The 12,546-nt window shown below is 53.2% G+C and overlaps 1 protein-coding gene across 2 annotated transcripts in view; it reads right to left on the reverse strand.

Annotated features, from left to right (window-relative positions):
* Positions 1-1,615: 1,615 nt before the first annotated feature.
* Positions 1,616-12,546, reverse strand: part of IGF2BP1 (insulin like growth factor 2 mRNA binding protein 1) — a 45,411-nt gene continuing 34,480 nt past the window's right edge. The window contains exons 10-15 of one of the 2 annotated variants that reach the window (XM_027034004.2): positions 11,602-11,724; positions 11,151-11,267; positions 10,507-10,581; positions 9,321-9,452; positions 8,959-9,072; positions 1,616-7,126 (exon numbers count right to left, since the gene is read on the reverse strand). In XM_027034004.2, coding sequence (XP_026889805.1) covers positions 7,034-7,126; positions 8,959-9,072; positions 9,321-9,452; positions 10,507-10,581; positions 11,151-11,267; positions 11,602-11,724 — 654 coding nt within the window. In that variant the 3' untranslated portion in view covers positions 1,616-7,033. Of the gene's footprint in view, positions 7,127-8,958; positions 9,073-9,320; positions 9,453-10,506; positions 10,582-11,150; positions 11,271-11,601; positions 11,725-12,546 lie in introns of both variants that reach the window. The other variant, XM_027034003.2, reaches the window with a different exon arrangement.

Genomic DNA, 12,546 nt, shown 5'->3' on the forward strand with positions numbered 1-12,546 from the left:
GCAATACCTCTTCCTGACCTTCAGAGCCACCGAGACTGCTGTGCACTGATTCGCCAACATGCACCGATTCTGCAATACGGCAGAGGCCGTATTCCAACATGCAAAGGACGTTAACAGCAAGGCACCGTCTAAAGGCCACTCCTTGTTGGCTATCGGTGAATTTAAGAAAAAGGCCTCGTCTGCATTTGAGTGACTCTGGTCCCTGGGAACCAGGACTCTCAACACTGAAGTCGGCTGCTGGAGGTCTGAGCATCTCCGCTACCAGACCCCAAAGACCACCACCCCCCCTTCCGCCCGAGACGAAACAAGACAGACATACACGCGCGCGCAGCTTTCGATAGAAGTTTCCTTTTTATTTTTGAAATTGAAACAGCAGAATGAAGTGGTCTGTAGCTTAAACAACCTTCATGGGAAAAGCTGGAGCGCCCATCCAGCAAAAGAACAAATTCGCAAAGTCTGAGTCAGCTGCCCCACCTCCCCCGACAAAGCAAAGTACAGATTAAAGGGTGGGAGAAAGGGTACAATCGAAATACCATGGAGATGGCTGGCAGACTTCCACCCAGGTACAATTTTCAAAGTGGCCGCGAATTACAGAATGGGATAGCACAGTCACATGCAGAAGCCCCTTCCGGACGCCACCAGGATCCGCATTCCAGAAAAACACACTTTCCACTCTCCTGAGTTAAGAGGGGTCTCAGGACTGGATGCGAATTCACTTTGCATTGGGGAGGGGGCTCCTCTGACTTCTTCTGGTTTCCGGGACCAGGAGGAAGATGCTGGAGAAAAGGGGAGCATCCAAGTGGCGACAGAAGATGTTTATTCATTAGGCTAACTCATCATCTGCTGAAATTCATTTTGAACACCTTTACATTGCAGTGGGTTACATAAAATGTACACGGAAGTGTTACAAGTGGCCTCCCAACCCCCACAGGGGGAAAAGGGTGAGTCAAGACTTAAGCACCCCAACACACACACACAGTCTTTATTCTTGCTGGGGGGACGGAAGTCACCTGGCTGGGCGGGTGTCAGGGGGAGGAGCGCAGGTTAAGACTCACTGGTGGGAACAGGGTGTAGGGGTGGGACAAGCCAGGGGGGGCAGACTGTGATCGCTGTCCCAGTTAGGGCAGCACATTATCTTAAACAAGTGGAGAAACTCGCCAAAGAGTGAAACTTATTTACGGGGGAAAAAAAGAGAAAAGTCTGGGGAATTAAAACAATCCAGTGGTCACTGGAAAATGTCTCCCTCTTTTTTTTTTTTTTTTTTGGTTTTTTAAATTTTTTGGAAAGTATTTTTAAGGTAATATTTTTTTTTCCTTTGGAAAAAGAAATCTTTTTCCCCCCCTAACCTAAGCAAGTGGAGTTGCCACTACCTAATTTCTCTCTATTGTCTTGCTAAGAGGTAGATAAAACAAAAGTGAAATGGGGCTTCTATGAGGAGGTCCATTAGAGGGTGGGGAGGGGCTGGGTGCGCCCAGTGGACTCCCCGACTACAAAGACGCCTGAGCGACCAGAGGACCGGGGGCCTTGGACTCTCTCAGGACAAAGGATCCCGCACCACCACTTCTAGAGCCAACTGTCCTCCCCCCCTCCCCCCCCATGAAGACTGAGGACACAGCGGAGGCGGAGCATCTCAAAGAAACCCTGAAGAGGTCTTAGCTCTGGCTTCCCCAGGCTTCCTGACACTAGGGCTGAGTGATGGGTTCCAGGCCATTTCACCTCCAGCCAGCCTCTCTGGTCCAACGAGATAGGCTAGAGCAAGTGAGCGGAGGTCAAGCCGGAGGGAAAGGGGTGACACGCTGGACCCCTGGGCAAGGAAGGCGGAAGGAGGGGGGGGGACCTAATTGCCAGACCGCCCAGCCCCCTGGACAGGGGTGGGGGGAGTCCTGGCAGGCCTGCCTGTTCCTCAAGAACAAACCTTTTTTGTGGCACAAGCCTCAACTCACTTCTCCTGGCTAGGATTCATACCCTTATGCACGAGTCCCTGCCCTCGGTTCCAATCTTATTGTAAGGATTGAGGTAGTTAATCCATTTCTACTCGTAGCATCCATCACCTGTGGTAACTCGAAAACACACGCTCCCGAGGAGCTTCCTGCTGTTTAAGAGAACAAAAACTTCTTCCATGTCTCGTCAGTCCGGATTCAACCACGCTAAGACACCATGCAAATGGTGCCCACATCAGGCTGTGCCCCAAGGAGGTGCACGGGCCCAAGGGTCAAGGTTGGGATCTGGCCCTCGCCCTCTACCTTCACCTTCGGTCACGAGGCCTCCTCCCTGCCCTGTACCCCGACAGAGAAGCCTTACGTATCCAAAGAAACCGAAGCTTTCAGCTGGCGTTACTCGAAGTCTGGGTACCAGAGAGACGTTTCTGCGTCTACGTCATCGAGCGTTTGGAAGGGAAATGGCTTTATGTCCCCTGGCATGGAGGTCTCCCATCTTCCTGCAATTACTGTGGTCAGGCTGTGCTGTCTTCCTTCCACCAGTTTGCCACAAACAGGCAAAGAACAGTGGCGCGGTTTGAATGTCAAAGCCACTAGGATCTCCCCGTAAAACACTTCAGGAGAGTGAAAGCAGATCGCCCCCCCTCCCCGCCCCCCCCCGGGTGGGAGGTGGGAGGAAAGGGGGGACTAGAGGTGCCGGCTTCGGCTTCGGCGTGAACTGGAAGCCTGGGGGGTCCCTCTGGGGCTCTGTGAGGTAGTTACATAGCACTGCTGGTTCCCAGTTTGGCAGAGGGTTACGTCTGGGGTGGGAGGAGGGGAAGGCACCCTTGAGAGCTAACTGAGGCCCCTCCTCGCTGCCAGTCTGCCAGGCCTGAAGGGAACTCGCCATGCTATCTCTGCAGTGGGGGCAGGGGACAGAGAGCAGTCCCACGTGGAGGAGCCCCAAACTTCCCCTCCTTCCCCAAAGTGCAACAGGAGCCAATGGACCCCTTTCTCAGCTCCCTACCCCTTGGCAAGCTAAGCACCGCCCCCACGTCCCCCAGGAGCCTCAGAAGGGAAGGGACGCGTCTTTAGCTCGCACTGTTTCCAGGAGCCCCTCTCAGAGGGCCCAAGTATACGTCGAAAGATGGCTACTGCTTGGATTCAGAAACGGCCTCTCTCAGCCCCTGTCTGTCTGTCTTTGGCACAGAGGAAAACGGACACAGAGCCACCTGGAGTGTTCCCCGCAGTGCTCTCTGGGTTTTACATGGGGTCTTTCCTGCCAATAGTGAGGCATACCTAAGAATAGCTCCCAACCACCCCCCCACCCCCCCCCGGAGGTGGAGAGCTCACGGGAAAGGAATAAGGACTTGACAAGGACCCAGGGGAGGGCAGGAAAGGGCAGCAGGGGATAAAACTCTGTCCCTACGTATGGCTCTCTCCTACCCAGACCCTTCTGGGGAGCCGAGTCCACAACCCAAACTGCAAAAGGCAACCAGACCCTAGAGGGGATTAAAGCCATCCGGGTGTAACTGTCAGATGCAGCTTTGAAGTTAAGTGAATCAAACCATTTTGGTTTTTTTGTGTGTTCCACAGAATAAAAAATATATCCTAAAGAGATGGTCCTTTCTTAAAAATATATATGTAGCGCACACACACACACACATATATATCTCTCTCTCTCTCTCTCTTCAGTATAGAAGTGGTTTTCTAAAAGTCACTTTTCTCTGATCATCCAAATCTCCCAAGTGCTTTCCACGTTGACTTATCTCGCCAAGGACGGGGAAATGGAGGTGATGTGCAGGAGGGCGAGGCACTACCCCAAGACCTAGCCTAAGGGTCAAAGGCGGGCCCACCAAGACAGGTCCCTTTATCCCGCTAAACTTTAACCACCAAACCATATTCCTTCTGCTTCTGATAGGGTAACTTTCACAACTTTCCTGCTGGGCAAATGTCAGCGATGGGTGGAAGCTGTGCCTAATTCAACTAACGTCTGACAGCCCCTTGCCACACTTCCTGGTCTCTTCCGGGAGCTGAACCAGCCAAAGGAAAAGGACGTGGGCTTAAGGTGTGACGGGAGCAGGATCCCAAGGAAACTGAACACTGCAACAATCACATTTCAGGTACTGTGGGTGGTTTTTTTGTTTGTTGGTTTTTGTTTTTTGTTTTTCTGCTGGTAGTTTGAACCGGATATTAAAGCATGCTTGCTGCTGGAAATTCGCCTTAAATCACCAAATGGCCGATGTCTGAACGTTATCTGCTTCATTTTGGGCTAAAGCATATAGAGCCAGAGATGGAAGTTGGGAGACCCTTTTTTTGTGGTTAGGGGAGGTGGGAAGCTCAATTACATAGGCCTGATATCACCCCTAAATGCTCTCCTGCTTCTTCCTCTCTTTGGGGTAGACAGTTCTGGAGGTTGTAAAGGAATGTCATGGGGACGCAAGGATAAGACACGAGCGAGGCAGGAACCTGTCCCCAGTCACATTCCCATACCCCCCTACTGCTTCTTGCACCCACCACCCTAAATCAAGAATTCCTTTAGGTTTGGGTCCACTGTTAGAACCAATCAGATCAATCTAAAGATGACAGGAGACGAAGGGGCAATCATCTGAGTGTCTGTCTGCTCCTTGGGTCTGTTGACGCAGACCCAAAGGGAACAGCAAGATGGGACTGAAATGAAAACAACACCAAAAAAAGAAAAGACTGCAATGACAAACCAGGTGGACCTCTCTGAGGGTAAGAGAGCAGCTGTGTCTCTTCCACCAACGGAATCTTGGCTCCCATACTTCTAGAAAGAGAAATAGAGGGTTTTTTGTTTTTGTTTTTTTTTTAAGTGGGTATACTTTTTAGATATTATTTCACTCCTCGATAAAACGGAGGCAATTATTTAAAAATATCTCAACAGCACCACTGGTGGGGAGAACTGGCTGGGATGCCCTTTAACCAAAAAGGGAGAGAGGAGACGCCATGAGCAGGTGGCTGGGGACTGCCGTTTGGCCACTGGAGGCCCACAGCTCTGCTAGGTCTCTGAATCCCCAGCAGGCGGGATTTCCCAGGAGAGGCCAGTGGCTTAGGAATCTGGGGGTCAGAGATCAGGGCCTCACCCCGGGCTCTCTCCACCTTGGGCCGCTGAGCCCCAGCCTCCTCCCAAAGAGCCAGCCCCTGCTGCCCTTCCCATAGGGCCTGTTCTCCCTAGAGAGATCCTAAAGGCTTACACTGGCTCATGTTGTAAGAAATTATGAAACATAACTTTCTCGGTTTTTTTTTCTTTTCATTAAAAAAATAAAATATTCAAGACTATCAGCTTCTCTTTTGCTTTGCTTTTCTTTTTTTTATATAAAATATCAGCAAGCCGCAAAGAAAAAAAAAGGTTAAAAAAAGGTGAGGGGAACAAAAAGGAAAGTAATTGCTGAGGTAACTTCATACCTTGAGGTAGTTTACTTCGCGCACAGCATTACCTGACTGACTCCGCCCACGTGTCATGGTTGTCTCGTTGTTACTACTGTTGTTGTTGCAGTGTCGGAAGGAGGGGACTCCACGCATGGGCTTTTCCACATGCAGAGAGGCCTTCCTCCCTTCCCAGCACACTTGATAGCATTGTCCAAGGTAGCTAACTAAAGTGCACCACCTGGCTGATATGCGTTGACAATCAGTATATCAGGAGGGGAGGCCCAACCTCATTCAACTGATGGCTGCTGTCTTCCACAAGGGCTGAACTTCCAACGGGATCTTACTGAGCCTGGGAAATTAATAAATTAAGCTTATTTACCCCTTTGTGCATAAGGTTGCTGGTATTTTGAACTTTGTTTTTTAGGCACAACTTTTGTCATGCCGATGATTCACGGAGGCAGAAGCCATCGGTTAAATATGCCTCTGGGATAACGACAGAAGCAAATACTCTCCCATTTACTGAATATTCATAACGTACGCCAGATGGTGGACTTCAGCTTTACCGGGAGCTCGGGGTTGGGTTCCACATCCCACCTCCACCAAGGGAACAGTGCCGTGGCGGGGGAGTGCCCCACAACCCCTGCCTCTGGGAACCAGCCCTTATAGGAGCACACGGGCTGGAGTGAGGGCACAGTGGCAGCCTTTGGGGCCACTCAAGTCCTCCATGGAACTGAGACTTTATCAAGGGGAGTTACGTCCCCTTCCCAGTGCTCATATCCAATCATTAAAATAGACTTTAAAAAAATATAAAATCTGCCTGAGAATGGTGGGAATCAGGGACAGTACAGTGGTCAGCCCCTACCCTGCCGAGCATTCACTACCGCCCATGTGCACCTAGATGGGGAGAAGGACGTGAACGGGGCAGGGAATCTCGGTGGGGAAGTCCCGACAGAGTGGAGAACATTTTCATCGCGCCAATTTTTCAAGATGGCGATCTGGACTAGATCGGCCATAAGGGCACTCCTTTTAAACGTGGATTACTATATAGTTTAATCACATCTCTCCCCCGTTCTTTATTCCTTGCTGTTCCTACTGGTCGGTTAGGGAAGGAGTGGACTTAAGCTATAGATGCTGGTGTGTCTTCTCCTCTGAGTCAATAACGTAAGCAAAACAATGCATTGGTTCCCACCTTTTCTGGTAGCAGTACAGATAAAACAATTAGCGTGACTTCAGGAAGAGGCTATATAGGAAGAGGTTATGTCAGGGCACGAGAGTAGAGGTATTTTAATCAACGAACCAAGTAGGAGAAGGCTGGAAGGATTTTCGGGTTGAGAAGCAAACCATCCTTTGAGGCTGATTAAAACACCCCTCTGCATGATTTAAAAACCTGAAGGAAATTTTATTTCTCTTCCCACTAGGGCCTGACCCACTCTCTTGGTGGGACCTGGAGAACTTACTTCAACAATCCACGTTTAAAAGCACCCTGAGCTAGAATTTCCATGGTGACACCCTGAGGGGCGGGCAGTGTCGGGCCAATTGGTTGGGCGTGTGGGGCCGAGGGATCAGGGTTCCTCACTGGAACGTCTTTCCTCAAGCCAAGCGGGCAAACCTGGTCTACATCCCGGCCCAAGGGTCCCTGATTCCCACTCATTCTCAGGCCTGCTGGGGAGAACGCGCTCTCGACTTCAGCCCGTTGTCCTTGAGTCGCTGCGAAGGGAAGGGGCTGGTCACTTCCTCCGTGCCTGGGCCTGGTTACTCTGTCCCTTTTGGTGCAGCTGTTTCACTTGGGCCAGGATGTCTCGTATCTTCCGCTGGGCCATCTGTAGGAAAAAACAGACGAGCGGCAGGAGTGAGGGCCTCCGGTTAACAAAGTTGCCGCACGTACCGCGGAACCCCGAATCAACCTCCTGGAGTCGCCAGGAGTGTGTGTTCCCTTGGAGGGTCATACACTTCGGAGACCTCCTCCCCACTGACCACAGCCCCACCACACACGTCGACGTTCCCAGGAGAGAGAACGAAACGTCCAGAGACGGATTTAGAAACCAGCAGTGACACCGAAGCCCCACCGTACAAAATGGATCGGTGTCTCTCCCCTCCCCTTCTCAAAGGCGCCGTCCCCAAGAACACGGTTCCACGAGGGAAATCAACAGCACAATGCGACGCCCCCCGGAACCGGTCGCCAGAATCGCGTCCTCCCACCCACGGCGTGCTTGGTTTCTTGGTTAAACAGAAAGGTGGTCTAGGTTGAGGCAAGACGGTGGACTCCCTTTTTTTAGATCACTTCCTACTCGGTCAGCCCCGAGCGGACAGCTTACGTAGCTCTTCTCTCTACTCCTCATCCTAACAGATGAAAACCATCCCCGCTTCGGTACTGAAAACCTCCTGGCCCTGTGCATCCTTGCGTACGTCCTTTACCCTCTTAAGCTCACACCCCCATCCGTAAAATGAGGCTATCGTGGGGATTACACGAGTTAATATATGTAAACCACACAGAATGGTGCTTGGTGCAGCAGACTCGGCCACAGATGCTACCGTTAATACTTCTCAAAAGACGGTCCCAGAAAAGTTAGCCAAAGCCATACGGCGCAGAAGACCACGCCAGGCGGGGTTTGAGTTCCAAGGCCTCTGCCTCCAGAACCCACATTCCTGCTGCTGCACAGCCACACCACACTGGGAACCAAGAGCCCGGATTCCCGGTTCCTGTACTGCCTTAGACAGTGTCGGTGGGGCCACAAGCCTGCTGTGAAACGTCTGTCCTCTAAGAGGAAGGGGTTGCGTCCAAAGGCCTCCGTACCCCTTCCGGTTCCGACACTGGAGGATATTAGGAAAACCTCACTCCCTTCCGGTCATCCTTTGCCTGACTTTTCAAAGTACAGGGCATTTGACCCCGACATCCACTCTCCTATGCAGGCTCTGGGGTCAGTCCCAATGCTGGGCAGTGCCGACCGGCTCCCTGGAGGTGGGGGTGGGGAGTTCTGCAATGGGACGGTGGAAGAACTGGAAGCAGGGATGGAAAAGTCATTGTGAGAAAGGCTAAGGGACTGCACTGGGGAAGGGCCATCCAGAATGTTGTTACTGGCATTATTATTTCACAAACAAGACTTGGCGGGGGAAGGGGGTGATACCAATTTCCTTTCTCATCCTGTGCACAAGGTGTTAGCGAAGCACTAAGGTTAGACAACAGGAAAGACCCTTCGTTGATGACCAAGAATACAGAATACATACTGGTTATTATATAGGATATATATCATATATGAAATCCTCAGACCGCTCTCCCTACAGCCTCAAGAGGAAATAAGACATCTACACGTCACACTCCTACACCTAGAAAAGAATGACCCAGGGCCGCCTGGGTGGTTCGGTCGGTTAAGTGTCCGACTCTTGATTTCGGCTCAGGTCACGGTCTCACAGTCTGTGCGTTCGAGCCCCACCTCAGGCTTACGCGACAGCGCAGAGATGGCTTGGGATTCTCTCTCCCCTCTCTCTGCCCCTCTTCTTTCTCTCTCAAAACAAATTAAAAGAAAACTGAGCCAGCCCAGAGGCAGGCAGAGTCCACCGGATTCATCCAGGCCATGGAGGTCAACATCTGGAGTCTTCCCTCTCTGATCCCCGCGCTCCTGGCAACGGGGGGGGGGGGGTGTACCACGTGTACCTGGCTGGCATAGAAATGCCCGATGATCTTGACGATGACCTGGTCGTTCTCATCTGGGGTCTGGTCTCTGGGCACCACCACCTCAGCTGCTGTCAAATTCTGCAACTCGTTCACCTGCGTGGCCAGGGGTGAGGAGAAGCTCAGGGCGCCATCAAGAAAGGGAGGGGTTGGAGGGAAGGACAAGAGGCAAATCGCTAGCAGGTAACTAGAGGACTCCAGAGCTGGGCTGTGGAGGAGAATTAGGTCAAGGAGCAAGTCGGGAGTCCTCAGGTTGTGTGGGGTAGGGGAGAGAGAAGCCAGAGCAAAGCTGTCGGGTTTGAGGACAAAGATCCAGAACTTTCAGCCTGGCCCTCAAGGCTCACCGTTTTGCCACCTTTGCCAATAACCCTGCCGGCAGCTGACGCTGGCACCCGGATATGGGTCTCCAGCTTTACTTCCTCCTTGGGACCAAAGAAGTTCTCCTCCTTGAGTTTTCCATAAATTCTTCCCTGAGCCTGAGAGGAAGAGATCCTTGTTAATCAGCAGGCCATACACGCGATGAAAAGGGAAGCGAGGTAAACAGAGACGTCCGGTCCCCAAGCTCCAGCCCCTCCCCTGCTGCCCCCCAGGCCCCACCCAGGGGTGGATCAACCATCTACCCAGGTGACCGAAAATGCCATTGTTGTGGCATTGACCTGTTCCTTCTGACTGCTTGTAACACTGGAGAGCCGGGGCAGAGTAACTGAACCCACACCTCCCAGAACAATTCATAAGCTACAAATCCCTATAGGGTCTGGGATGACCCCACTGACTTGAACGAGGCCGCAGAGAACAGGCTGTGGGCCGCTGCACACAGCCTAAAGAGCCTATCCCCATTCTCCACCCCTGCCTCGGTCAGGATGTGCTCACGGTCGGCTCTTGGGCTATGTGACCAGAAGTGCAGGCACTTAGCGATGGATACAAAGGAGAGAAGGAAATTTGGCATCAAAGGTCTTCCTTTGATGCAACTAAGGCAAAGCCCAAGGAAGAAGCCAAGCCCTAGGGTTTCCTTCTGTCCCGAATTCCTGTTCACCTTCACACGTAAAGAAGGAAACAGAAGTCAACAGAAATTAAGTGTGATGCCCAACTGGAAGCAGCACTGCAATGCTTTATCCTGCAGGGGCGCCTGGCTGCCTCAGTCGGTAGAGCGGGAGACTCTTGATCTCGGGGTCGTGAGTTCGAGCCCCGCGCCGGGTGTAAAGATTACGTAAAAGAAATCAGGGCGCCTGGGTGGCTCAGTCGGTTAAGCGTTCGACTTCATCTCACCGTTATCGAGTTCGAGCCCCATGTCAGGCTCGGAGCCTGGAGCCCGCTTCAGATTCTGTGTCTCCCTCTCTCTCTCTCCTCCCCTCCCCCCCTCACGCTGTCTCTCTCTCCCCCCTAAATAAATAAAAACGTTTTGAAAAACAATGTTTAAAAAAAGATTACTCCAAGAAATGGATAAAAACCGTTTTTAAAAAGCGTCGTGCGGATCTGCATTCCCACCCAGCCTCCCACCCGGGTCTAGCTTGGAAAAACAAAGATGAGAACCTTGAATTGGGCCTCCGGGGGTCCAGTGATGATGACCATACGAACTTTGGAGTCAGGAGTTTCGGGAGGAGCAATCTACAAAGCAAACAGAGGTGGTCAAAGAGGCTCCCCCTACCGCCCACACTTCACCAGAGAAGGATCACTGCGTCTGACCAGCTCCTCTTAGACCACAGATGGATTCAGGCTTATGAAACTTAACCGCTTAGTTTCACTAGGGAAGATTCTCCCTGCTCTCTGCCCTGGACCCTGGCCGACCAAGGTGTAGAGCCAGCCTGACACTTAGCAAAGCAAGCACTGTGCGCCAGGCGCCCTGAGCCCAGGGCCTCGGCTTCCGCAGTCGTGAGCAAACCGGAGGCTGAGGTCCTTGGCTTAGGGGCAGGCGGGGGCTTGAACCCACGTCAGTCCGTGCCAGAACCCAAGTTCGCTTTCTACGCTGCAACACCCGGCCCCCTCCCTCGTCTGAGAGCCTGGAAGCAAGGAAGACCCTGGCAAGGTGAAAAGCAAAGGGGGCTGAGATCCCTCAGAGGAAGAGGCCCTGCCCCAGGGCGGGCCACCCGGGGTGTCGGGAAACAGAGGTCTGAGCCCCCGGCAGCAAGCGAACGCTCCCCTCCTCGCGGGACCTGGAGGCAGGCAGAGCAGGTCACCTTGATGGAGGCGCTGGCAAAGCGAGAGAGCTGTTTGATGTGCTGTCCCTTCTTCCCGATGATGGCGCCCACGGCCTGCGCGGGAATGAACACCTGCACCATTTCCTGCTCCGGAGCCTGCTGCCAAGACAGGGGGTGCCGTTAGCACGGGCGAGGGGTGCAGCCCTCCCGCACCCCGGGCACGTGTCCTCGAGGCAGAAGGGCGCAGGCAGCGGGCGGCCAACAGGGGCTACGCCCTCCCCGGCTCTCCCTCCGCCCAGTAAGGACCGAGGAGGCGCCATCCACACAGCGGAGCACCAGCGGCCGTGAGTGCGCACGATGGGGGCATCCCAGACCTCCCTTCCCTCTCCCTGCAAATGCATCCCCAAGCATCGGGCCCCCACGGGGCGTTGGGCCCGAAGGGAGGCCACAGAAGGGCCCGGGGTCCCCTGGGGTGAGATCTTGCACCTACCATAAAGGAGCTGTACGGAGCCGCTCCAGTGACGCTGCTAGGCGGTGGCGGGACCGCGCTGGACGAGGCTGGAAAAAGACCCACAGCCGCCAAGTTCAGGCCGGGGATGAGGTGCGACTGCAGCTGGGGAAGGAAGGTGAGGAGGAAGAGGTCAGCTCACCCTGCAGGGGCCTGGCTGAGCCCAGAGGCGGGGGGCGGGGCGGCCAACACAGGCGGCCTGTCCTTGTGGTTTTCATACACGCTCACGTACACATAGAGCGTGGACTTGTGAGCTGTGGTACGTAATCCCTGGACTGAGAACCGGCCACCCCCCCCCAAAAGGGTCCAACAGAGCCTCAGATGTCGTCCCCCTCCCCCCCCATCTCTGGTGGTTTATCCCACTAAACCCTGCACTGGAACATTCCTATGAGAAGGCACAGCAAGGACAGATGTCCATTAACTTCCAGGACTCACCTTTCTTCCCGTACCCACCATCCTCCCTCCGCTTAAAAATCAGATGACGGGGGGGAGGGGCAGGGTGCCTGGGTGGCTCAGTCCGTTAAATGGCCGACTTCGGCTCAGGTCAAGATCTCACAGTTTGTGGGTTCAAGCCCAGAGCCTAGAGCCTACTTCAGATGCTGTGTCTCCCTCTCTCTGTGCCCCTCCCCCACTGGTGCTCTGTCCCTCTCTGTCTCTCAAAGATAAACAAACGTTCAAACAAAATTTACAGGGGCGCCCGGGTGGCTCAGTCGATTGGACGTCCTACTTCGGCTCAGGTCATGATCTCGCGGTCCGTGAGTTCGAGCCCCGCGTCGGGCTCTGTGCTGACAGCTCAGAGCCTGGAGCCTGTTTCGGATTCTGTGTCTCCCTCTCTCTGACCCTCCCCCATTCATGCTCTGTCTCTCTCTGTCTCAAAAATAAATAAACGTTAAAAAAAAAAAAATTTACAGCCTGTTCATCATAAAT

Source organism: Acinonyx jubatus, chromosome E1 (assembly GCF_027475565.1).
Source record: "Acinonyx jubatus isolate Ajub_Pintada_27869175 chromosome E1, VMU_Ajub_asm_v1.0, whole genome shotgun sequence".
In the NCBI taxonomy this organism is placed as follows: domain Eukaryota; kingdom Metazoa; phylum Chordata; class Mammalia; order Carnivora; family Felidae; genus Acinonyx; species Acinonyx jubatus.